At 36.5% G+C, this 27,545-nt stretch overlaps 1 protein-coding gene across 2 annotated transcripts in view; it reads left to right on the top strand.

Moving 5' to 3' along the window:
• LOC123525658 (membralin-like) overlaps positions 1–27,149 on the top strand; it is a 32,550-nt gene extending 5,401 nt beyond the window's left edge. The window contains exons 3-12 of one of the 2 annotated variants that reach the window (XM_053539073.1): positions 1,019–1,390; positions 6,476–6,671; positions 7,939–8,049; positions 8,364–8,486; positions 10,858–10,958; positions 11,837–11,894; positions 12,321–12,404; positions 13,095–13,227; positions 19,484–19,583; positions 21,059–27,149. In XM_053539073.1, the coding sequence (XP_053395048.1) occupies positions 1,019–1,390; positions 6,476–6,671; positions 7,939–8,049; positions 8,364–8,486; positions 10,858–10,958; positions 11,837–11,894; positions 12,321–12,404; positions 13,095–13,227; positions 19,484–19,583; positions 21,059–21,919 (2,139 nt within the window). In that variant the 3' untranslated portion in view covers positions 21,920–27,149. Of the gene's footprint in view, positions 1–1,018; positions 1,391–6,475; positions 6,672–7,938; positions 8,050–8,363; positions 8,487–10,857; positions 10,959–11,009; positions 11,111–11,836; positions 11,895–12,320; positions 12,405–13,094; positions 13,228–19,483; positions 19,584–21,058 lie in introns of both variants that reach the window. The other variant, XM_053539071.1, reaches the window with a different exon arrangement.
• Positions 27,150–27,545: the final 396 nt, after the last annotated feature.

The raw sequence follows: 27,545 nt of genomic DNA, 5'->3' as shown, positions 1-27,545 counted from the left end.
CTAGAATGACGTCTCGTTAAAGTGCGGTGACGTCAAGGTTTTTGTTGCGACCAAGAAAGAGTGCTACTATATTTTATCTACTGTTTTAGATTAAGGGCATATTAGAATTGAAATAATTCATAGCAAAAGCGTGTTTTAACACTATACACTCGGGCGGTAATAAGTCGTAAAATAATTTCATTCGGGCTGCACCCTCGTGAAATTATTACGCCCAACGTATAACCGCCCATCATGCATAAATAGTGTTAAAACAGGCTTTTGCTATAAATTATTTCTTAAATGAAGAATACATAATTGCACAGAAATTGCCAATTGTCACCTTAAATGATTGGGTTTTAAAACAGAAGGTATTAATTCTCCCACATTGAATGTACACACACATTGAATGCTTCCTACAAACCTAGGTTGAACCTAACCCTAATCTTTAGACAGTATATTATACACTCAGTGTGTACTTACATTCAATAGGTGCAAGTTGTAAAACTGTATTAATCAGAGAAGATAAAGTGGATGACAAGTATTGGTCCAGTGTTAGACAAGAACAGCTCACACTGTGAAATTGTTGTGTAATAGTATTATGCACATATATTATGCACATATATTTGGTTTTAAAGAAGTAAATATTAAAAAGATTGGTTGATAGTTTGGAATGTAGATATTTACAGAGAAGAAAAGAAGTGTTGAAATTATTAATGATTCACTGATAGATTTTTAAAGAGTTAATCTACTTCAAGGTTTTCATTAATTACATTGTATTGAAGTAGAGGGTGTAAGTTGCAAAGTTGAGGTCTTGGAGTTCTGCCATTTAGAATTTTACTTGCTACAGAAAAAGTAGCCACATCTTCAGTCTGCTATAGCGGAGAGAAAATCCTTGCCCCCTGCCCCCCTCCCCCAGTCCGTAATAAAATCCCTGCAATTTGAATCATATCTGTTAGGAAATGAAATATTGGCTTTCGTAAAGAGGTTGATGCTCTTTTGAGGTGTCATTAACACAGGTCGTACTGTTCTATCATTTCAGGCTCTGGTTGTTCTAGGTATCCTTGCTTACATTCATATTGTATTCTCGAGATCCCCAATCAACTGTCTGCAACATGTACAGAAAGAATGGCCACGAGATGGTATACTACGTGTGGAGATTGTTCGAAACGTGTCTGAAAATTACACAATCTTAAACTCCTATGAAAAAGAGTATTCCGACTTCAGTGCTCATTTTCTTGAAGGATTGTTAAATGAAATGGAAGGTAAAAAACAGGATGGTCGTGATCTATCACTTGACATAGATGATGAAGAATCCGAGGATGTAAATATGATAAATATGTCTGAGGTTGATAGAGGCGGCGATAATATAAGTTTAAATCAGCTCAGACATTCCAACAACATCAGTACTATGGTATGTTTTATTACCCTTTAATTTTTAGCTCGACTATTCAAAGAATAGTAGAGCTATTGGACTCCCATGCGTCGGCGTCCTGATTTGGTTAAGTTTTTAGCTCACCTGAGCACGAAGTGCTCAAAGGTGAGCTTTTGTGATTGCCCTGTGTCCGTTGTCATCCGTCCGTCAGTCTGTCGTCAACAGTTTAACTGTTAACATTCTAGAGGTCACATTTTTGGCCCAGTCTTTATGAAACTTGGTCAGAACGTTACCCTCAATAAAATCTTGGATGAGTTCGATATTGGGTCATCTGGGGTCCAAAACTAGGTCACCAGGTCAAATCAAAGGAAAATCTTGTTAACACTCTAGAGGTCACAATTTTGGCCAAATCTTAATGAAACTTTTTCAGAATGTTACCCTCCATAAAATCTTGGACGAGTTCGATATTGGGTCATCTGGGGTCAAAAACTAGGTCACAAGGTTAAATCAAAGGAAATGCTTGTTAACACTCTAGAGATCACATTTTTGGCCCAATCTTAATGAAACTTGGTCAGAGTGTTATCCTCAATAATGTCTTGGACGAGTTTGATATTGGGTCATCTGGGGTCAAAAACTAGGTCACCAGGTCAAATCAAAGGAAAAGCTTGTTAACACTGTAGAGGCAACATTTATGGCTGTATCTTCATGAAACTTGATCAGAATATTAATCTTGATGATCTCAAGGTCCAGTTTGAATCAGGGTCATGTCGGGTCAAAAACTAGGTCACTGGGTCAAAACAAAGGAAAAGCTAGTTAGCACTTTAGAGGCCACATTTATGACCATATCTTAATGAAACTTGGTCAGAATGTTAATCTTGATGATCTATAGGTCAAGTTCAAATCTGGGTCAGGTGGGGTCAAAAACTAGATCACTAGGTCAAATCAAAGGAAAAGCTTGTAAACACTCTAGAGGCCACATTTATAAATGTATCTTCATGAAACTTAGTGAGAATGTTAAAGTTGGTGATCTTTAGTTCAAGTTCGAATCTGGGTCATGTCAGGTCAAAAACTAGGTCACGGGGGCAAATCAAAGGAAAAGCTAGTTAACACTTTAGAGGTCACATTTATATCTTAATGAAACTTGGTCAGAATGTTAATCTTGATGATTTTTAGGTCAGTAGGTCAGGTGAGCGGTACAGGGCCTTCATGGCCCTCTTGTTGTATGTAAGCTGGTATCTCAATAACCACTAATGGGAATGGATTGAAACTTCACCCACTTGTTCACTGTGGTAAACTGACTTACATTGCACAGGTTCCATAACTCTATTTTGCTTTTTTACAAAATCATGCCCCTTTTTCGACTTAGAAATTTTTTGTTAAGGTTTTGGATGTAAGCTGGTATCTCAGTACCCACTAATGGGAATGGATTGAAACTTAACACACTTGTTAACTGTCATGATCTGACATGCACTGTTCAGGTCCCATAACTCTACTTTGCATTTTTTCAAAATTATGCCCCTTTTTCGACTTAGAAGTCTTTGGTTAAGTTTTTGTATGTAAGCTGGTATCTCAGTATCCACTAATCGGAATAAATTGAAACCTCACACACTTGTTCACTGTCATAATATGACATACACTACGCAGGTCCCATAACTCTACTTTGCATTTTTTTCAAAATTATTCCCCTTTTTCGACTTAGCAGTTTTTTATTAAGTTTTTGTATGTAAGCTGGTATCTCAGTATCCACTAATCAGTCAGGGGTGTAACTGTTTTAAGTTATGTAACCTATTTCAGTTACTTTTTTAAGCATTTTATAACCTGTATTAGTTATAAAATATAGTTAACTCAGGTTAGTTATTCAAAAAAAGTCTTTTTGCTGTTCTCACAAAGTGACCTTTAAAGTGAAATTAGTAGCAAACGGTGGTTAATCAAATTCTCTTTTAGTCTGAGCATGACCTGATAAGCATAATGGGATACTAAGAGTTTTATAGCTTTAAAACTTTTGCGTAAAACATTTTACTGCATAGCTAGAAAGATAGGTCAAGGATTCAGGAAATAACTGCATTAGTCTCATTCAAAATGAGGAATTGGCACAGGAGGACTTCATAATATTTTGTGATAACTAAAACAAGTTATGAAAGTTTAAGCAATAACTCAAATGGGTTATAAAATGCGATAACTTGAAACAGTTACACCACTGACTGCTAAAGGGAATGGATTGAAACTTCACACACTTGTTCACTGTCATGATATGACATGCAATTCAAAGGTTCAGTAACTCTACTTTGCATTTTTTAGCTCATCTGATTTTTGGAAAAAAAATGATGAGTTATTGTCATCACTTGATCGGCGTCTGCGTCGCCGTCAGCATTGCCTGGTTAAGTTTTATGTTTAGGTCAGCTTTTCTCCTAAACTATCAAAGCTATTGCTTTGAAACTTGCAACACTTGTTCACCATCATAAGTCGACCCTGTACAGCAAGAAACATAACTCCATCCTGCTTTTTGCAAGATTATGCCCTTTTGTACTTAGAAAATCAGTTTTCTTTGTTAAGTTTTATGTTTAGGTCAGCTTTTCTCCTAAACTATCAAACTATTGCTTTAAAACTTGCAACACTTGTTCACCATCATAAGCTGACCCTGTACAGCAAGAAACATAACTCCATCCTGCTTTTTGCAAGATTTATGGCCCCTTTTGTACTTAGAAAATATCAGATTTCTTGGTTAAGTTTTATGTTTAGGTCAACTTTTCTCCTAAACTATCAAAGCTATTGCTTTGAAACTTGCAACACTTGTTCACCATCATAAGCTGACCCTGTACAGCAAGAAACATAACTCCATCCTGCTTTTTGCCAGAATTATTGCCCCTTTTGGACTTAGAAAATCAGTTTTCTTTGTTAAGTTTTATGTTTAGGTCAGCTTTTCTCCTAAACTATCAAAGCTATTGCCTTAAAAACTTGCAACACTTGTTCACCATCATAAGCTGACCCTGTACAGCAAGAAACATAACTCCATCCTGCTTTTTGCAAGATTTATGGCCCCTTTTGTTCGTAGAAAATATCAGACTTCTTGGTTAAGTTTTATGTTTAGGTCAGCTTTTCTCCTAAACTATCAAACTATTGCTTTAAAACTTGCAACACTTGTTCACCATCATAAGCTGACCCTGTACAGCAAGAAACATAACTCCATCCTGCTTTTTGCAAGATTTATGGCCCCTTTTGTACTTAGAAAATATCAGATTTCTTGGTTAAGTTTTATGTTTAGGTCAACTTTTCTCCTAAACTATCAAAGCTATTGCTTTGAAACTTGCAACACTTGTTCACCATCATAAGCTGACCCTGTACAGCAAGAAACATAACTCCATCCTGCTTTTTGCCAGAATTATTGCCCCTTTTGGACTTAGAAAATCAGTTTTCTTTGTTAAGTTTTATGTTTAGGTCAGCTTTTCTCCTAAACTATCAAAGCTATTGCCTTAAAAACTTGCAACACTTGTTCACCATCATAAGCTGACCCTGTACAGCAAGAAACATAACTCCATCCTGCTTTTTGCAAGATTTATGGCCCCTTTTGTTCGTAGAAAATATCAGACTTCTTGGTTAAGTTTTATGTTTAGGTCAACTTTTCTCCTAAACTATCAAAGCTATTGCTTTAAAACTTGCAACACTTGTTCACCATCATAAGTCGACCCTGTACAGCAAGAAACATAACTCCATTTTGCTTTTTGCAAGAATTATTGCCCCTTTTGGACTTAGAAAATCAGTTTTCTTTGTTAAGTTTTATGTTTAGGTCAGCTTTTCTCCTAAACTATCAAAGCTATTGCTTTAAAACTTTCAACACTTGTTCACCATCATAAGCTGACCCTGTACAGCAAGAAACATAACTCCATCCTGCTTTTTGCAAGATTTATGGCCCCTTTTGGACTTAGAAAATATCAGATTTCTTGGTTAAGTTTTATGTTTAGGTCAACTTTTTCTCTTAAACTATCAAAGCTACTGCTTTGAAACTTGCAACACTTGTTCACCATCATAAGCTGACCCTGTACAGCAAGAAACAAAACTCCATCCTGCTTTTTGCAATAATTATTGCCCCTTTTGGACTTAGAAAATCAGTTTTCTTGGTTGAGTATTATGTTTGTCAGCTTTTCTCATAAACTATCAAAGCTATTGCTTTAAAACTTGCAACAGTTTTTTACCATCATAAGGCAATGCTGTACATCAAGAAACATAACTCTATCCTGCTTTTTGCAAGAATGATGGCCCTTTTTAGACTTAGAAAATCATGGGTAGGACAATATTTCTATTATACAAAAAAATCAGATGAGCATCAGCACCCGCAAGGCGGTGCTCTTGTTTCAAAATTATGCCCCTTTTACAACTTAGCAGTTTTTCGTTATAATTAATAAACTCTTTTATGTAAGCTGGTATCTCAGTACCCACTAATGGGAATGGATTGAAACTTCACACACTTGTCCACTGTCATGAGCTGATAAGCACTATGCAGGTTCCATAAGCCTGTTTCCCATTTTTACAAAATTATGCTCCTTTTTTCGACTTTTGTATTCATTCAATTGACAAGACTGTTGAATAGTCGAGCGTTGCTGTCCTAGAATCTAGTTTTGGTGTCACATCAATTTTTTATTAGTACATTTTGTTTTGGTTTTCACTTTCACTGCCTGCTATGAAACCCACAGTGTGATGAAACATATGTTATGTAGATTTTAATAATGAAAGGGGTATTCAGTGTCCAATGGGCTCGAAAGGGAAATGAATACCATTGAATTCTTATTTCTAGCTAAATTTTCAGGAGAACTTTTGATGACTTACTTGATTACTGCTTTTACCTAAATCACGAACATAACAACTATAACTGGTAGCAAAGAAACAAGTTTCTTGTTCTTTTCTTTTTAAGAGTAAGAAGAATAGTGTTAATACAAAATTACAAGTTATAAGTATCTTAGCTTATCACTTAAAGATTCTTAGCTTCTCACTTAAAGATCATATTTGGAAAAGAAGCAGATGGTAAAATAATACATTGTGCAGAGATATTTTAATATTCTGCAAAAAGACCCCCCCCACACACACACACACAAAAGTACACAAATGATTTTGGTTCTATCTCTTTTGCAGGAACAAGATGGTAAGAAAGATAAGGCAGTGGATGAAAGTGTTATTCAGTTGAATCAGAGTGATGGTAGTGGTGATGATGAAGACGAGGATGATGATGATAGAAATGATACCTCTATTGAGATAACAAAAGTGGACAGAGAAAACCTCGGCCCTTTTCGGGAAACATTGTCAGAACTTGAGATGCTGGCTAAAGTTGGTGTGTAACTTGTGTTATTTTAGTTTTAAGTTTAGTTTTGTATTAATTTAAGTAGTGGTAACTTAGGGTAGGAAAATCAGATGGTGAAGTAATTTACTTGAAGGGAATTAATCAGTACTTATGCACTATCTGTGAACTCTGATCATGATAAAAGGCTGCTCTTAGGCTTACAGTATCTAAAATATTGTTGAAAAAGAGCTTTAACCTTTAGCATGCTAGATAAATTGTCGTCTGCTGGAAATGTCGTCTGCTGAAATTGTAAAGTTCATTCAATTTGCCCCAAAATTGGAAGAAATATTGTCAGAGTAGCAAACAACTTGGAACCTGATCAGACGCCGATTTAATCGGCGTCTGATCTGGTTCCAAGCTGTTTGCAAAGGCTGTTAAATTCGCCTGCAGCAGGCTAAGGGTTAAAGCCATCAAACAAATATTTACAGAAGAAAAGGTAACATATAAATGTTTAAAATACATATGCCAAGTAGTTCAAGTGATTAAAGCATGTCGTATTTAGATTTGTTTATTTTTCAACATATTTCAGTTATCCCTATCAAAGTGTTTTACTGTTTTAGATTTGTACAAGTAATAACCTGTTTTCTGCTAGAACTGACAAATTTTCCATCTAATTCAGAATAGAAAACAAATGGCCTTAGTCTTTGTATAATCATCAATTAGAACAATTGCCTTGCCAGGGATTCAGACTTGTGACCTTCTGCCCGGATGTGTTTTGCACGAGCTAAACAACTGGAAATTAAGATTTATAATAAATAGCTTGACTAGCATAAAAATTCATTAAGTAAATTGAATACTTCCACAGTTTTTAATCTTTATCTGAAATTCCTATTAAGTGATTTTATAAAGACTATCATAGAATCACAAATATTTTTTTTTAAGTATGTATATTTGAGCGCCACTGTGCTAAAACCTATGTTAGAGTTTTTCAACCAGCAAGGATCTAGATCAGTGAACATTCATAATATTGGTTTATACCCACATCTATGCAGTTCGTTTATCAATTTTAGCACTTGTATGCAACTGATACCCGAATGGTATGGATCCATATCAGACTGCACAGATGTGAAGGCTGATCTGGATCCCTGTGCTGTCTGATCTTGATCCATACTGGTCTCAAAGCTCTAACATTGGTTTTCACACAACAGCACCATTTGTTTTACAATGAAGAGAAAGATCCTTCCCAAGAGGATTTTTTTTTGTTGTTTATTTTAATGTTACAGTAACCTATTTCTACATATATGTTTATTTCTGACAGTATGGCCTGAGGAGAAGTATATTGTGGAATATGCCCTGGAGTATGGCTTTCTACGTCTTTCACCCAAAACCCGCCAACGGCTCAACATAACTGTGATGCTTGTTACACTTGGTGAGTACTCTTGCATATGCAACTTACTGTAATATCAGATAATTTCATGTGACCAATATTTCACAAAAATTAGAAATAGAAGTTTTGATACTAGAGGTTCAGGTGTGCAAAATTGAGGACAGTTTGGTTTACCCAATTAAGATATGAGGTAGAGACAGTGCTAAAAAAAAAACTGACATCAGATATTATTTATTGAATTTAATTGTGAAATGTGCATAGTCTGTATTCACCATATTGTTTCAGTAAGAGATTTGAAAACATGTCATTCATTTTGAAATAGTATTTTCTCACTGTGTTTGCTTGTTACATCACAGATCCGGAGAGGGATGCCTGTTTCGGAGACGCATTCAGCAGGTTTCTGCTAGATGAGTTCCTGGGGTATGATGATATACTCATGTCCAGTATCAAGCAGCTGGCTGAACAAGAAGATAATAAAGGTTAGAGCTGGATTATACTATGATATGAGCCGCACCATGAAAAAACCAACATAGTGCATTTGCGACCAGCATGGATCCAGACAAGCCTGCGCATCTGCGCAGTGTGGTCAGGATCCATCTGTTCGCTTTCAGAGCCTATTGCAATTAGAGAAACTGATAGTGAACAGCACGGATCCTGACCAGACTGTGCAGATGCACAGGCTGGTCTGGATCCATGCTGGTCGCAAAGCCACTATGTTGGTTTTTTCATGGTGCTGCTCAATTTTGTATAAATGTCTTATGTTTCATTTTATAACAGCATTCATTTAACCCTTAGCCTGCTAAATTTCTATAATGGACTGGTCCATCATTCATTTTAAGCAGTACCATTTATAATTCTAAGAGGTGTCCACTGAAAATTTACTGACTGAGTAGCGAACAGTTGCAGACCATAATCAGACTGCATAGATGTGCAGGCTGATCTTGGTCTGCACTGGTCGATAAGGCAAAATCACTTGCTGCCAGCAGGCTAAGGGTTAAGCTCAGCGTACCCATATATGTCCATTGATGCTTGTGACAGGTGACCACATTCTTCAAAACCAGAAGTTAGGCTGTCCCTTGTCAAGTGTTCAAGGTCACTGACTGTAGTTTACTTGTCCCACACCTCTCTAGGTTTGAACCCCTCTAGTATCGTCATATGGGAAAGCCATCAGTCGGGTTTTCGAAAGGTTGGTGGTTCTGCCGAGGTATCCACCTGTGTATGAAATAATGTCCACAGTGGCACCTAGCATCATAATCCGCAATAAAATCCAGTAAGAAACCATTATAAAGTGAACTGCCTGTTTGTAACTTAGTACAAAACAGACCGATTAAACAGAAGCTGAATGTTTTTGCCCCAGTGCCCCATGTGGTTCTGGGACGATCTATGTATGAAAAAGAATTGGAACCACTGCCTTACCCTTGCATGATCGTAAGAGGCGACTAATAGGGTCTTAACGTTTGGTTTTTCTGTAACTCTGTGATTCCAGCAGGTATGCAAATTTTGATTCCATACCTCATGTTTTTATTTCGTTGTAAATGAGATATGAAACCAAAATTTGTAGCCCTGTTTGGCGCCATATAACCTATACTGTGTTGATGCGCCATAAAACCCAAATAAATAAATGAATAAATGTATGTAACTTAGTACAAAACAGACCGATTAAACAAAAGCTGAATGTTTTTGCCCCAGTTAAGATGAACGTTCTTTGAGATAATTTCACAAAAGACAGTTCTAGAAAATGTATTAAATATTTGTGTTAATTTTTGTGCTGACAGCCATAATATAACAGAAATTCTGTTTTAACCTTTAGCCTGCTAAATTTCTGTAATGGACCGGTCCATCATTCATTTCGGGCAATACCATTTATCATTCGAAGGGGTTTCACTGACAATTTACTGACTGCAGACCATGATCAGACTGCACAGATGTGCAGGCTGATCTTGGTCTGCACTGGTCGTAAAGTCAGAATCACTTGCTGCTAGCAGGCTAACGGTTAAAACATTGAGTTAAAGCACAGCAACGGCATTGTCACAGAACTGGTTATATTCAAGCTGTAGGTAAACTTACGTTAGAGATAAACTTAACTGATTTATGGGGGAATTTGTATTCCTGTAGTGAGTACAGACCAGATTTACTTGCATTTATTGGAGTTTTAGTGACCTAAAATAAATAAACTGCATTTCCTGACAGTGACGGCAAGCTAATAAACTGAGTTTCATCTACACATATTGTCTGACATTGTCTGGAATCTACTGTAAAAGACTGTTTAGTATTTGCTCAGCTGAAGAAACTGGTCACTTTGTCTGAATGTTTCAAATTTCAAAAATGAAAGTAAAATGTTTTGTTTGTTTAAATACTATAGCAGTGGTTTCTGTTTGCTTGGAAAATGGTTAATAGTGTATGCTTAGGCTACTAAAACAGGAGTAGTTGCAGGCTCCTAGATTATAAAACTGAGTTTGTAGACCAGTCCCAGAATGCAACCTTGCCATTGCTCAATTTCAAAACTGTTCTCAGAAACAACCAATCAGGTTACAGGTTATAAAACTGATGGAGAATATCTCTGAATGCAGCATTGCCATTGGTCATTGTTCAGATTGCTCTCAGAAACAACCAATCAGATTACAGGTTATAAAACTGATGTTGGAGAATTATCTCTGAATGCAGCATTGCCATTGGTCATTGTTTAGATTGCTCCCAGAAATAAACAAGCACAGCCTAAGGTTATAAATTATAGGTTTGGTACCACATGTCACTTTCTATGTGTGCTCAACATCAGTGCTGGAGTTTGGGACAGGTTTTGAAACACTTGTTCTTTGAGAATGAATTTCAACCACTATTTTCTGTTGGCAGGATTTGCGCGTAATAGAATGACAGGTGATCAGTATCGTTTTGTCAGCGTTTGGATGACCAGGAGCACTTACCTTGCAACAGCATCTATTATTCTTATGTTTGTAAGTATATTGGTAGTCCCATTTATTTATCCAAGATTTTTCAATCCGCAGGTTTCTTACGTAATGTGGTGACAGGAGACCATTACCGTTTTGTGAGCATGTGGATGGCTAGAAGTTCTTACCTCGCTGCGGCATTTATAATGCTTGTATTTGTAAGTACGGTCAAACTTGTATACACAGACCACACTTGGGGGAAACTCTTGAAGTGGTCGTTACTTGCACATGGTCTTTAGTTACAGGTTAAAATGCATGACAACTGTTTAAATTGGAAATGAAATGGATGGCCTTTAGGGTCGTTTGGTTTGTTGTCACAGGTGGTCTTTAGCACGGGTTTGACTATACAGTTGAACCTCTGTAAAAGCCACCTGTCAAGAAATCAGTGTTTTCCATTTCTAGATTTCCTCATTAAACCTCAGTTTCTCAAACTCTATGTAATCTGTATTGATGAATGTTCTTTTGATTTTTGCAAAGGGTTTATTTATTTTTACACTGTTGATGCTTTAGAAAATAATCGCTCTGTAAATAGAAAATGATGTCTTGCATATACAGGTGTTTTACCACCAAAGAGTTTCACTGAATTTTAAGATATTTAACGCACGGTTCTGGAGGGCAGTAGATTTCATGGGAGTCGAAATCTATAAGCTGTATATGGGTTTGTAGCAGGAAACGCATTTGAACTGTAAATTTTCAATCAAAGACAGAAAAAGTAAATGTAGTATTGTTCTTGATGCACTTACACAGTAAATTATCTGAAAGCAATATTAAAGGATAACACTGTACTGTTAAATTTCAGTAAAACATTGAAAGACATGAAATAGTAGGTTTGTTTCATTGTTCAAACATGGCCGAATTTAAATTGTAAAATATTATAATTTCAGACTGTGTCGGTGTCAACTTTACTGAGGTATTCTCATCATCAGATATTTATGTTTATTGGTAAGTTTTCTATGTAGCATTTGTTCACAGTCTGTTCAGTTACAAGTGTAAGGAGCATAAATTTAATTTTGTACTCAACTGCATTTACAAAATTTGTCTAGTACGGTGAAGTCCTCTTAAGAAATTCACAACTGCTGAACGAAACCGGTCAGGGAAGATGTAGGCCAACAAGAGGGCACGTCCTCCATGGCTCACACCCAGCCATATCACACTTGATTTTGTACTCAGTTGGGATCACCCTTCTTTATGTATTTGGAATTACCTCATTTTATTGCGAATTTTTATTACTCTCTTGGAATTATGTCATCCTAAAAATAGGGGGGATATGCATTGTTGTTTTTGTCTTATCCATACATCTATTTGGGAGTATTCACATTAAAGTTGTAAGTAAAATGATCTTATTTAATTGTTGTATATGATTTACAGTTGACTTGCTGCAGATGTTAGAAATGAATGTGACGATAGCATTCCCAGCAGCTCCATTACTTACTGTGATACTGGCGCTAGTTGGTGAGTATACTTTTGTAACTACTAATATAAACTTGATGATATGACCCTATGTCTTTCATTGAAAATTTTCATGCTGTAGGCTTCAGTGGTGACAAGAACATAGTTTGCTCATGGCAGAGTAAAGATGTTAACAATATACAGTCGAACTTCATTGGCTTGGACTCGACAAGACTGACAGAATTTATTGGAGTTATCAGTAGTTTGTGCTATCGAGCAATATAAAACAGGGATTTTGCCAGGACCTGGAAAACAATTCAAGCAAAGGGTGGTGTTCAAATTACCCGAGTTCGAGCGAAGAAAGTTCAACTATATTATAAATAGACAAATCTAGGACTAGAGCTTTTGAAGCTAAGCACTTCGATTTGACTATAGGTTAATGATAGTTTTTGAAATAAGGTTTAATCACAACATGTGATTTTTGTTGAACTAATGAATTTATTATCAGAAACATAATTTGTATGCTGTGGGGGCTTTATGCAGAGCAGTTGAAGCACCATCTTTATTTCATATAATCTAAAATGTTTTGCAGCATGTTTTGAATCATAATTTCATGAACAGACAACTACACTCTTAATGCTACAGGTATGAATCATGCCTGTAGCATTAACAGTGTAGTTGTCTGTTCATGAAATTACGGTGTTACAAAGTAATCGTTTTCTTTGATATATATGATATATGATAATTTTTCAGGTATGGAGGCTATAATGTCTGAATTTTTCAATGATACAACAACAGCATTCTATATCATACTTATTGTATGGATAGCTGATCAATATGATGCTATATGTTGTCATCAGAACATCAGTAAACGCCACTGGCTTAGGTAAGTTTTCACTGGCCTCACTTTTATTGGGGGGTGGGGGTGGGGGGCACAGACCTTTTGTGACACTGACCTGCAGTGGTACTAGGTTATGTAACTTGTTACTGCATCTGAAGCCTGTGTAAAGCTGATTAAAACAGGTGGCAACTTATGTAGGCATGATGTATATTGAGCAAAGTTAGTGCGTCGGACTCCAGGGCCTGTATTCATCATTTAAAGTCTGAGACCTCGACTTGAAAACTGCAAATACTCAGTTTGCCATAATTTTATTAACAGTAGATTCATACTATTGAAAAATTGCAGAACTGTTTGTAGCTGCAGAAAAGTAAAGGTTCATTTAAAATCTAGCCCGCCCGCTTAGCTCAGTAGGTAGAGCGTCGGTCTACGGATCGCGTGGTCATGAGTTCGATCCTCGGGCGGGGCGTATGTTCTCCGTGACTATTTGATAAATGACATTGTGTCTGAAATCATTAGTCCTCCACCTCTGATTCATGTGGGGAAGTTGGCAGTTACTTGCGGAGAACAGGTTTGTACTGGTACATAATCCAGGAATACTGGTTAGGTTAACTGCCCGCCGTTATATGACTGAAATACTGTTGAAAAACGGCGTTAAACCCAATACAAACAAACATTTTAAATCTGTACTTATCAAAGAATGACAGAACAAAAAAATTAGCCTTTTGAAGTTTAAGTTGAAGGTGCTTAACAACTTGCGTGAACTTTCTCTGTATTCTGTATATGTAGGCATATTCATTAGATTGCCTGTCTTTCCATCTTATTAAGTATTTGAAGAATAGGTAGAGTTATTGGACTCACCCGTGTGTCAGCATTCGTGTCTGTATCAGTGTCCCGATTTTGTTAAGTATTTGTATGTAAGTTGGTATCTCAGTAATCACTTGTGGGAATGGATTGAAACTTCATACACTTATTCACTGTGATGAATTGACGTACATTGCACAGTACCCACAGTACCCACTAATGGGAATAGCAGTTTTCAGTTAAGTTTTTAGCTCACCAGTCATTGTCCGGTGTTGTCTGTCAACATTTGCCTTGTTAACTCTCTACAGTAAACCTTGCTTATAAAGAACAGCTTGGGACCTCTAAAAATTGTTCCTTATAACCGAGGTTCCTTATATCCGTATAGCGAACTAGTTCCTTGTAACCGAGGTTTGTATAACGAACACAATTTGTATAGCGAACACTATTTGACTGACGTTTGATAAGGGCTATGAGTTCACACTCCGAGCCGACCTTTATGCGAGAAAGTTGCATTTCTAGTACCGGTCCTTTCCTGGAGGGATGATAAGGTAAACTGCCTGCATGTTTCTGCATGACTGAAATAGTGTTGAAACGCGGCGTTAAACCTAAAACAAGCCAAAATGTTCGCCGGTAAGAATGACCGTAATTTATGTTTATTTTTTGCCGGTTATTTCTATCTTCTTTTTAGAGAGCGCTACATGATGACTATAAGAAATGTTGCATTTACTCCCCTTACCTTGCTTGACTGCATGTTATGTGAATATACATCAATACTAATATAAAACAAATGTTAAATTTTTTATTACAAAAATGTTAAATTAGACTACCCATTAAAATTTAAAAGTAGGGTGTTTATGACATACAGTATATTACGACTAGACAACGGCGCCATACATACGGATTAAAGTGTAAATTATACCTATACTTTTGCTATTGTCCATTTTAGCACCTCCGGCTGCTATAATTTTTATAATTGGAAATTTGGTAAACTGGACTGTTTGCCATTGTTAATCACGTGTAATTAGCACTTTTATTTAGGATAGTATGACCGTGACTGATTTTCGTTCACTATTGTTAACATGAAATACCTGATACATGTAGCTCTCGAACATAATCTTGAGTAAATATAAGTCTACTATCGTCTAGTATTTGGTAATTTGATATTATATAATTTTATTTTATTTTTATCGTATCCGTGAATTAACAAACTAAAGATCATTGAAATGAAATAATTTGTGTTTATTCATGTGCAAAGTGAAGATGTTACTCTGACATCATTAGCGATTCTCCTGTTTATTTCCTGTTTTCAATAATTTTTATTCTTTATGTCTGTTTGCTATAACCGAGGGGTTTTCCATTGAATTTCGTACTTTGGGACTGGAAAAAGTGTTCCTTATAACCGAGTGTTCCTTATAACCGAGTTCCCTATAACCGAAGACTTTTACATTGAATAAAGAAGGAATAAGATTGGGGAATTGAAAATTGTTCCTTATAACCGAGTGTTCCTTATATCCGAGTTCCCTATAAGTGAGGTTTACTGTAAAGGCCACATTTGTGACCCAATCTTTATGATTCTTGGTCAGAATGTTTGTCTTGATGATCTCTAGATCAAGTTCGAAACTTGGTCATGTGGGGTCAGAAACTAAGTCAGTAGGCCAGATCAAAGGAAAATCTTGTAAACACTCTAGAGTCCACAGTTTTAAGTTTGAAACTCATGAGACTTGGTCAAAGTGTTTATCTTAATGACCTCTGGGTCATGCGGGGTCAAAAACTAGGTCACCCAGTCAAATCAAAGGAAAAGCTCGTTAACACTCTATAGAGGTCACAATTGTAACCCAGTCTTTATGAAACTTGGTCAGAATGTTTATCTTTATGATCTCTCTAGGTCAGTTTTGAAACTGGGTCATGTGGGATCAATAACTAGGTCAGTAGGCCAGATCAACTCTGGTGATGATCTGACATGCATTACACAGAACAGAACAGAACAGAACAGAAAGTTTATTAACGAGTACACTACAGGTACATTGTTAAACATGATTTACATAATACAATTTTAGAGGTCACGCATAATGAAATTGGCTAATATTATGACAACACATGGAAAACTTTTGCAATATAAAATAGAGACATAATTCCATCAAAGCAATACAAATGTGCTGAGCTGAAAAAGAAGAAATATTTAGAAGTTATTGACTTAATCCTTAATTCATCATACAAAGTGGAGAATGAACAGAATTAAAGCGAAAATGAGATATGTTTTCCAATTTAAACTCTATGAGATGCTTAATCGTATAGGAAATATAAAAGTTCTCTTAAGATACATTTACTCTATTTGCTAACTGGTAATCTACAGGTGAGTAGATAGTTCATTTCGACTATTATTTGCTTTTACAATAAATTTACATAAATTAAGTAAGATGGACTTGTTTTCGGACTGTAACAATAGCGTAAACTTGAGCATGCTAGGGCGGGTATAATAATAACGTTTAATAAGCTGACTTCTTAATTGCTCATATGCTTTACACTTCAAAATGAAGTGGTACTCGTCTTCGACATCGTTTAAATCACAAAACTGACATATTCTTTCATGACGTTCTAGACGGTTTCTACCATACCTCCCAGACTCAATACGGAGCCTGTGAGCAGATACACGAAGTCGCGTCAAAGCAGACCTGAAAGTTTTACTTTGAAATAGTTTGAGGTATTTTTCAAAGCAGAAATCTTCTTTAATATAAAAATATAAATGTGTTAACACACTATTATTTCTTATATCAGTACGCCACTGCTGCAAGTAACAATCTATTAATCTTTGCTTGAATATCGGTAAAAATAAATTTATTTCAACACTTTGGGGGAAATCCCATACTTCAGCAAATCCTAGATTATGCAAAAACGTTTTTACCTTACTGGCCCAGTTATTAACACCGTTATCACATTTACTACAGGCATTCAGATATATATTTTTCAATATGATATTATCGGTGGTGATCAGTTTGAACACAAGGTTCATAACTCACTTTGCATTTTTAGCTCACCTGAGCACAAAGTGCTCAAGGTGAGTTTTTGTGATCGCCCTGTGTCCATCGTCGTCTGTCCGTCCGTCGTCATCAACAATTCGACTGTTAACACTCTAGAGGTCACAATTTTGGCCCAATCTTAATAAAACTTGGTCAGAATGTTACCCTCAATAAAATCTCAGACAAGTTCGATATTGGGTCATCTGGGCTCAAAAACTAGGTCGCCAGGTCAAATCAAAGGAAAAGCTTGTTAACACTCTAGAGGCCACATTTATGACTGTATCTTCATGAATGTTAATCTTAATGATCTAAGTCAGGCCAGATCAAAGGAAAATCTTGTTAACACTCTACAGTCCACAGTTTTAAGTTTGAAACTCTTGAGAATTGGTCAGAGTGTTAATCTTAATGATCTTTAGGTCGAGTTTGAATCTGGGTCATATGGGGTCAAGAACTAGGTCACCCAGTCAAATTAAAGGAAAAGCTTGTTAACACTCTAGAGGCCACATTTATGACCCTATCTTCATGAAACTTGGTCAGAATGTTTATCTTGATGATCTTTAAGCCAAGTTTGAATCTGGGTCATATGGGTTCAAAAACTAGGGCACTAGGTCAGATCAAAGGAAAATCTTTTTATGCCCCCGGCATCTACTGATGCGGGAGGCATATAGTGATCGTCCTGTCCGTTCGTTCGTCCGTACAAGGTTAACCAAATGGGACCGTTTCGTCTAGCATCAATACCCCTTACTAGAATGACTTGATACTAATGCAGATGTAACCTGTGACCATTCCCCATCTTCAGACATCACCTAACCTAAGTTTGACCTTGACCTCATTTTGGACTTAGGTTTGCTTTATATGGGCCATCTCTTGGTTAACCAAATGGGACCGTTTCGTCTAGCATCAAAACCCCTTACTAGAATGACTTGATACTAATGCAGATGTAACCTGTGACCATTCCTCATCTTCAGACATCACCTGACCTCAGTTTGACCTTGACCTCATTTTGGACTTAGGTTGCTTTATATGGGCCATCTCTTGGTTAACCAAATAGGACCGTTTTGTCTAGCATCAATACCACTTACTAGAATGACTTGATACTAATGCAGATGTAACCTGTGACCATTCCTCATCTTCAGACATCACCTGACCTCAGTTTGACCTTGAACTTGACCTCATTTTGGACTTAGGTTGCTTTATATGGGACATCTCTTGGTTAACCAAATAGGACAGTTTCGTCTAGCATCAATATCCCTTACTAGAATGACTTGATACTAATGCAGATGTAACCTGTGACCATTCCTATTCTTCAGACACCACCTGACCTCCGTTTGACTTTGACCTCATTTTGGACTTAGGTCGCTTTATGTGGGTCATCTCTTGGTTAACCAAATAGGACCGTTTCGTCTAGCATCAATACCCCTTACTAGAATGACTTGATACTAATGCAGATGTAACCTGTGACCATTCCTCATCTTCAGACATCACCTGACCTCAGTTTGACCTTGAACTTGACCTCATTTTGGACTTAGGTTGCTTTATATGGGACATCTCTTGGTTAACCAAATAGGACCGTTTCGTCTAGCATCAATACCCCTTACTAGAATGACTTGATACTAATGCAGATGTAACCTGTGACCATTCCTCATCTTCAAACATCACCTGACCTCAGTTTGACCTTGAACTCGTTTTGGACTTAGGTTGCTTTGTATCGACAAGGATGCCACCGGGGGCATCAAGCGTTTGTTGAAAGCAGCTCCTTGTTTACACTCTAGGGGCCATATTTTTTATTCAGTCTTCATAAAACTTGGTCAGAATGTTTGGTGTCATAAAGTCTCGTATGGTTTTGACTCTGGGTCATGTTGGGTCAAAATCTAGGTCACTTAGTAAAAACAAAGGAAAAGCTTGTTTATACTCTAAAGGCCACTGTTTTGCTCCAATCTTCATGAAACTTTGTCAGTATGTTTGTTTTCATAAAATCATCGACAAGTTTTAATCTTGGTCATTGGGGGTCAAAAACTAGTGCACTAGGAGGAATTTTTCTCCATGAAATTTCGGACAGGTTAAAAATTAGGTCCGGTTGGGTAAAAAACTAGGTTACTAGGCGAAATCAAAGAAAAAAACTCTGGAGGCCACATTTTTGCTGCAATCTTCATGACACTTGGTTAGAATGTTTATCTCCTTGAAAACTCAGACGAGTTTGAAACTGGGTCAAGTAGTGTCAAAAACTGGGTCACTAGGTCAAACATGTTTGTTATGGTGTGTTACTCTGGTGAGCGACCTAGGGCCATCATGGCCGTCTTGTTACAAAATGATGCCCCTTTTTCCACTTATATTCATTCGTCTGACAAGGCTGTTGAATAGTCGAGCATTGCTTTCCTCAGACAGCTCTTGTTCTTTCATATGTTTTCTAATACGATTTTAGTTCATGTAAAGAATTTGTTGAAGGATTGGTCAGTCAGTATGAAATATTGTGTTTATTTCAGGTTCTTCTATTTGTACCATTTTGCATTTTATGCGTACCACTATCGCTTTAACGGACAGTACAGCGGGTTGGCTCTCTTCACGTCATGGCTGTTTATTCAGGTTTGTACATATTTCGAAATATATAAATTTACAGTCAGTTGGTCGGTCCATAGAGTGCTTGTGCCTACAGCTCTCAAACTTCACAGGAAGGTTGCTTGTGGTCATAAGGTGACCCTTAAGGTTTCAGTAACCTTCGGAAAGAAAATGGTTTCAAATGAATAACTGGAAAATGCTGGAGCCAGCTGCAGCCAGCTGCAGCCAAATTTCATAGGCTGATTTCCTGTTGTGAGTAAGTGACCTCTACATTATAGGGTCATCATACCAAAGGTAATTATCACTGTACTGGAGACTGAAAAATTACATACCCAGTAATCTCACACAGACCATGAACATGGGCACACATGTTTGTAATATTTGAATCATATTGAGCCGTGCCATGGGAAAACCAACATAGTGGGTTTGCGACCAGCATGGATCCAGACCAGCCTGCGCATCCGTGCAGTCTGGTCAGGATCCATGCTGTTCGCTTTCAAAGCCTATTGCTATTAGAGAAACTGTTAGCGAACAGCATGGATCCTGACCAGACTGCATGGATGCGCAGGCTGGTCTGGATCCATGCTGGTCGCAAACCCACTATGTTGGTTTTCACATGGCACGGCTCAATTATACTGAATAACGGAAAGTGTGCTAGCTGTAAATATTAAGTACTGTAAAAACTGGACATTCTCCTAAAGGATTTAATTTTACTATATTCACTAACAGTCTGCCTTCATGAAAATGTTTTAAAATAATTATAAAACTAGCTCTTTGTGTCTCACAAGATGGCCATGAATATGCTACTCTGCAAACCAATTCCAGTTTTGAGTGTAGCTAACTTTTAACCTCAAGGAAATACCTAATATTACTGATTAACTGTAAAAAGTGTCTTCAATTAGGAAAAAGAAGTAAATGTTGTTTTTCAGTGCTGTGGCTGTCTTGTCTGTCACACTGTATGTGGATTTGAAACTAGGTACTGGTCGATTGATCCTGTATATTGATGACTGGGTTATCTCTTGGCAGAAAATTCATTTACATATGCACTGTTTACCTTTTCAAGAGAAGGGCCATTTATTTACTTACTTTAGCAGAACTTGTGGCCCTACCCTGTTGCTATGATCACATTTATTGGTATTATAAAATTGTACTGTAATTGTATGAAGTTATTTATCCTCCATTTTGAGTCATGTGGAAAAGTCTTCAGATGCATTGGGAGAACAAATTAATACTTGTTCAGAATCGAGGAACATTGGTCATGTTAATTTACAGTTGTTGCATAACTGAAATACTGTGGAGAAAACCAACCAAAATCTATATCCTGTTGGACAGTTGACCTTAAACAAGAATTTTTTGTAAAGAGTGTACATTGTTTTACTGGTTCAAATGAGATATTAATATATTTTACAATCTGCTGTATTAGTCACTATACTAGTAATAAACTCATTGTTAATGACTTTATATACTTAAAGATAACGCAACATTGTATTGATTTATTGCAGCATTCGATGGTGTATTTTTTCCATCATTACGAACTCCCAGCAATTTTGCAACAAGCCCGAGTCCAGCAGCTTCTCAATCGTAATGGAAATGCTAATATCACAGTTACTGCAGGACAGTACAGAAGCACCCCAAACACTGGTAACAATGCGCAGCAGACGACAACAGAAAATGGCGGGAACGAGAATACGACAAATCCTCAACAACCCAATATTGCAAACGGTCATATAATTACAGATGCAAATGATGGGGATGATGGAGTTCGCCACATTCTGCAAAATAATGTAGATCAGGGCTTACTAAATGAGATTTTTGAGGGTGTTGAAGATGTACAGGTTGGGGGGTTTAATATTGACCAACAGTTGTTACAAAATTTAGAAGAGGAAATTCAGGAGTTGCAGTTTAGTCATAACCAGACAGTATCAAATACTGAAAACTTGCCTGAAGTAAATGCAAGTCAAGAAATGCCAGTTAATTCAAGTAATAGCCATAGGAGTGATTTGATAACTAACCAGACTCAGTCAGATAGTAATGTTTTAAACCAATCAGAAAACAGTGTTTCAGTTTCTGCAGACTTACAATCTCCAGACTGTGATACTGCTTGCAGTGCTGAAAGTGCCTGTTCAGAAACTAAATCTGTGACACAGTCAGAAACATGTGATACTCAGTCTGATTCAGGAAGACTAAATTTAGAAAACAAACCAAGTGAAGGTGTACCTTTAAACAGTTCAGACAGTTCTCAAAGTGCAATAGGTGATGAAAACCAAACTGATAACACTGGTGCTAATTTAAGATTCAGAGTGAATGCAAGTGGTGCCACTGGCTTGCCACCAAAGGCAGGTGACCATGGGACAGAGGTTTGATACTATGCAAGCCAAAAAATATAATCTTCTCTTTTTACTTGGGCATTTAGAAATTAAAGTTCAAAGTGTGAGGGAAAATACATTTAGATGTGTAGACAAAAATCAATTAATTAGATGAATGAAAGTTTTAAGTATATTATGGTTTGGTTTTGCCTGCCATTGATTGTCTTTCATTTGTTTGTTGTGATCATGAAACAATTACAGACAAACCTGTGCTGAAGACCACTGTAGAAACAATACGGCTTTAGCCTGCTAAATTTCTAAAATGGACTGGTCCATCATTCAATTTGGGCAGTACCATTTATTATTCAAAGGGTTCACTGAAAATTCACTGACAAAATAGCAAACAGTGCTGCAGATCATGATCAGCCATTGATCTTGGTCTGCACTGGTCACAAAGGTAGAATCACTTACCGGCAGCAGGCTAAAGGTTAAGGTCACAAGTTTCATTTACAGGTTAAACATTTGCAGTGTATATTCATCTGTGAATAAAGACTGCATACACATAAAGGCTACCCTTTTGTATTTGCAGAAATGGTCTGTATATACAGGTTTGACTGTTCATTGAATTTTCCATACATATTTAACACAGTTATTTAGCGTTTTGCTTAATAATTCTTAAAGTTTAGTGATGCACTGCTTTTTCTTTTGTAGGAGTTAGCGAAATGTTTTTTCTTTAAATCAGTAGTTGCTGTTTCAAGGCTTTGAAATATTTTGCAAATTTTGTCCTGTTAGTTAGTTTACATAGCAGTAATTTCAAAATTTTTGGTTTTTGTAAATTTTGTAATATCAATAAAAAAATGCACTGATTGCCCCGCTAAGGTCGTTTATGTTGCGTATTTCATTCCTATTTGGCAGTTTAACTTTCATCATTCCACTTTCTAGCTCACCTAAACCGAAGGTTCAGGGTGAGCTTTTAGTATATGGTGGATGGTCCGTCGTCCAAATTTTTACTTAAACATCTTCTCCTCTGAAACTACTGGTCAGAATAACACCAAATTTGGTCTGTAGCATCCTGGCGCGGTCCTGTATCAAGTTTGTTCAAATGGGGGCATTTGGCCCCTTTTAGGGGCCGCTAGAGCTAAAAAATAGAAAAACTTTGAACAACTTCTTCTCATGAAACTCTTGATGGATCTTCATCCAACTTGGTCTGTAGGATCATTATAAGGTCCTCTTTTAATTTTGTTCAAATGGGGGCACTTGGCCCCGTGTAGAGCTAAATATAGAAAAAACCTTTAAACGACTTCTTCTCATGAACTGCTTGATGGATCTTCATCAAACTTGGTCTGTAGCATTGTTATATGGTCCTCTCCCAAATTTGTTCAAATGGGGGCACTTGACCCTTTTAGGGGCCGCTATAGCTAAAAATAGAAAAAAACTTTAAACAACTTCTTCTCATGAACCGCTAAATGGATCTTGATCAAATTTGGTCTGTAGCATCATTATAAGGTCCTCTCACAAGTTTGTTCAAATGGGGGCACTTAGCCCCTTTAAGGGGCCGCTAGAGCTAAAAATAGAAATACATTTAAACAACTTCTCATGAACCGCTTGATTGATCTTCATCAAACGTGGTCTGTAGCATCATTATATGGTCCTCTCCAAAATTTGTTTGAATGTGGGCATTTGGCCCCTTTTAGGGGCCGCTAGAGCTAAAAATAGAAATACTTTTAAACGTCTTCTCCTCATGAACAATTTGATGGATTTTCATCAAACTTGGTCTGTAGCATCATTAAGGTCCTTTCTCAAGTTTGTTCAAATGGGGGGCACTTGGCCTCTTTTAGGGGCTGTTAGGTCTAAAAACAGAAATACTTTGAAACGACTTTTTCTCATGAACTGCTTGATAGATCTTCATCAAACCTGGTCTGAAGCATCATTATATGGTCCTCTCCCAAGTTTGTTCCAATGGGGGCACTTGGCACCTTTAAGGGGCTGCTGAGCTAAAAATAGAAATACCTTTTTAACAACTTCTTATCATGAACTGCTTGATGGATCTTCATCAAACTTGGTATGTAGCATAATAGCCCATTTCACTACGGTTTTTAACGAGAATCCACGGAAATCGGCGATCATGATCCGAACATCAAATCGTCTGACCAATCAAATGCTGGAGGATACATGTACAAAATACGCTTTAAATAGTAACATAAATCATAAACAACGGCGCGTATTTACTTTTTAAAGTATGGATTTTATTGTAAAAACGTCAACTGAAACTACTTCATTATTTATACTATCACTCAGTACGTTTAACCAGAGAGTGGTAATGTGAAAAAAGGACAACAGTCCAGCAGGAAAAACTTCACAACTAACTTTTCTTTGTCTTGGAACTTGACCTACATACGCTATGATACCAATATACATGTATACTTTACTCGGACATGTCCGTTCGTGTAGTGCTCGAAAGAAACTTTTCTGATTGAGCGAAAATCGGAATGCGTATAGAGGAAATAAGTAAAAATAGTAGAAATATTGAATTTTCTGAAATTCTGTGGCAGTTTTCCAATAGAATAAGCGTCTTTTAATTCAATAAAAGGACGCTCGTCTGCTGCTGAAGCACTCGCCATTACAAATCAGTCATGTACAATTAAGAACCAGTATTTCATTGGTCAAGTCGATCAGATGATAAGCCTCCACGTGATTTGATTTTACGAAAATTTCCGATAAATTCTGAAGTTCCTGTGAAATGGGCTATTGTATGGTCCACTCCCAAGTTTGTTCAAATGAGGGCACTTGACCCCTTTTAGGGGCCACTAGAGCTAAAAATAGAAATACTAAGCTTTTTAATTTAAAATTCTATTTAAAAAAAAAAAAAAATTCTTTTTTAAATTTAATACTTTGTCACAAGCAAGATCTAATTAGGTCAAAGTTGGTCTCAGGTGAGTGACTTTTAGGCCTTGGGCCTCTTGTTTCATGTAGGGTTTCATTTTGTATTATTATTTATTATTTAGAAAGTGATTAAGTATAAATGTAGATTTACTTCTAAAATCTCATTGAGATACATGTTTAAACTTCAATTTACGTTCATAATTTCATTTTAAAACTTTTTATATGCATATATGCATAAGTCCTTTTGAACCATTTTTGTGTGTTTTTGTAAGTGATCATTTTAATATCGTTTTAGGTAGATAAATTTCAGAAAGTTCAGCCCCATTTTAGGATATGGATATATACTCTTGACTTAACCCCTCCTGATTTGTTGAACAAGTTTGTTTGAACAACATTTCTTTTGTTTCAATTCTCTGAATTACTGTACAATTTTGTCACATTAACTTTAATTACAGTGTTAACACGCTAAAATTTGATACAATCAATATAAAGACATCACAGTTGGCAATCTTATCATTTATTTTTACGTACTGTAACATAAGTGATTAACCAGACTTTAAAATATTATCTTTTGTTATGTCTATATTATGCATTATTACAGAAGTATTTTCAGTCTCTATGCAGTAGGACTTAAGACCGGTCAATATTTTTCCATATTGACATCCAGATTTCATATCAGATGTGTGGCCTCATTTTAATGTGTAACATCATGTTAAAATATTAAGAAATGGTGATATTCTTCTGTTTGTCATAGACTAAAGAACAATTTATATAATGTTGATAAGAGTAGGGAGGTATGTTAATGAAAATATTATACCCGGAGATACAAAATATATGGGGACTATATTGGAGTCATGCTTGTACACCTGTCTATCAGACCGTAATTATTGTATGATCCATATTTTCTAAACTGCAGGGGAATGTGAGGAAGCCATCCAGTTGGCTTACGGAAGGTCGGTGGTTCTACCCAGGTACCCGCTCGTGATGAAATAATGCACGGAGGGGCACCTGGGGTCTTCCTCCACCATTAAAGCTGGAAAGTCGCCATAATGACCTATCATGTGTCGGTGTGACGTTAAATCCAAAAATAAACTGCAGGGGAATTTTTTCATAAAACAGGCATCAGTTATTTACCTCATCGAAACAATGTGCAGAGGTCACAACCCAAGTCACTAGGTTCAAGGTCAAGGTCACATATGAAAGCCAAAGTTCAAGTATTTTCTCTGCAGAGCTTGCACATAATTCTCAATTCAAAGCTAATTATCTTTCAACTTTATATCTGTACTTATAAAGTTATGGAATTGTAGCATTGCACAGTTTCATTTTATAAAATATTTCTACCTAAAATGTGTTTCCTTCGATAAAACGTATGTACTACAGGGATTGTATTCCAGTTCCTATGAACAATACTGACATTAAAGTGGAGCATTTTCTGGGGACTAAACACTATTTGGGACAAAAACACTTGTTCTAATGTCATCGTATGAGATACGGTCATTATATCAGACAATGTCAATGGAAAGTGCGTTGCACCATTTTTATGTTTGTGTATCTAACAACAGTTACTACCATTAGTGTATTGATAATTTTGGACATTTACAACTTCATTGGATTGTCAGTTGACCACCTATTTTCATGATGTCACATATTGTTAGTTTACATAAATATGTGGCCCTTTTTGAGCATGATTTGTTGGCTATAAGGACTTATTTCCATTTCCTTTCATTGAGTAAAATAGTTCAGATATGTTATAGATGTTATGTCATAGATCGTTTTCATTAGAAAATGTGATTATCTCTTTAATTTGTGTATGTAAGTGCTGTTGCACTAAGAACCATGTATTTATAGATCATTTTTAATGTTTTCTTTTATTTAGTTTTTGTTGTATTTATAAATCATGCCATAATCAGAAGGAGAAAAGTTACAAAAAAAATTATATTACTAAAATGTTTAGAAATTTTGAAATTCATCTATAATTATGTAAGATCAAATTCCTTTCACCAACCCCTGCAAGAATAACTGATTACATTCAGAGTTTTTGCAAAAATACTTCAAAGCAATCAAAAATGTGAAATTTTATTGTGGAAAGAAATCCTTATAGAGATTACTGATTTCACAGTACAGGGGCACAGTGATACCATTTTCGGGGTTTTGTCAATAAAGTTTACTGGGGTGGGGGGATGGGGAATAACTTTGTTTGAGGCAGGAAACGAAGTATTTTGAATCCCCAGTAAAACTTTAAGCATCTGATTCTTTCTTGGTGTAAGTGCTGCTTACTTGTGTTGTCTATCTGTATACTTGATTTATGCTACTGAACTTCGTATAAATTTATTATTGTTTAAAGACTACAGTAAAATATGTCAAGAGATTATATTAAATAAAATTTAACTCGCTGTAAAATCGGTATACTTTGTTGTTGTTTTTGTTGTCCGTGCACGGTAGTGTTTTCATACTGACACACTGACGACAGTAGTGACGTCATGCTCTATGTTATATAGAATGGAAGATGAAATGGTGTGGGTGGACTGTATGGAGTTGTGTGGTGTCCATTGATGTTTAAACTACCCAAAAATAATTCCTACATCCGCTTGATTACATGAATACATTTGCTCTTTGTCTGTGAGTAGATTCTATTTAGCATAAACTTTTTTATTTAAGGCGATGCGGACTGAGTTATTGAAGTCACGACAACTGATCACATAGATCTAGATCCCTCTAGTTTGTCTTTTACCGATTGACTTCTTTACCATTGATCTAGGATTGATCTCAATGTTGGGGTTGGGATGGGGGGCAATGGTGG

The sequence above is a fragment of the Mercenaria mercenaria genome, chromosome 3 (assembly GCF_021730395.1).
Source record: "Mercenaria mercenaria strain notata chromosome 3, MADL_Memer_1, whole genome shotgun sequence".
In the NCBI taxonomy this organism is placed as follows: domain Eukaryota; kingdom Metazoa; phylum Mollusca; class Bivalvia; order Venerida; family Veneridae; genus Mercenaria; species Mercenaria mercenaria.
Note: the sequence above shows the minus strand (reverse complement) of the source record. Positions and strands in the feature narration are given on the sequence as shown.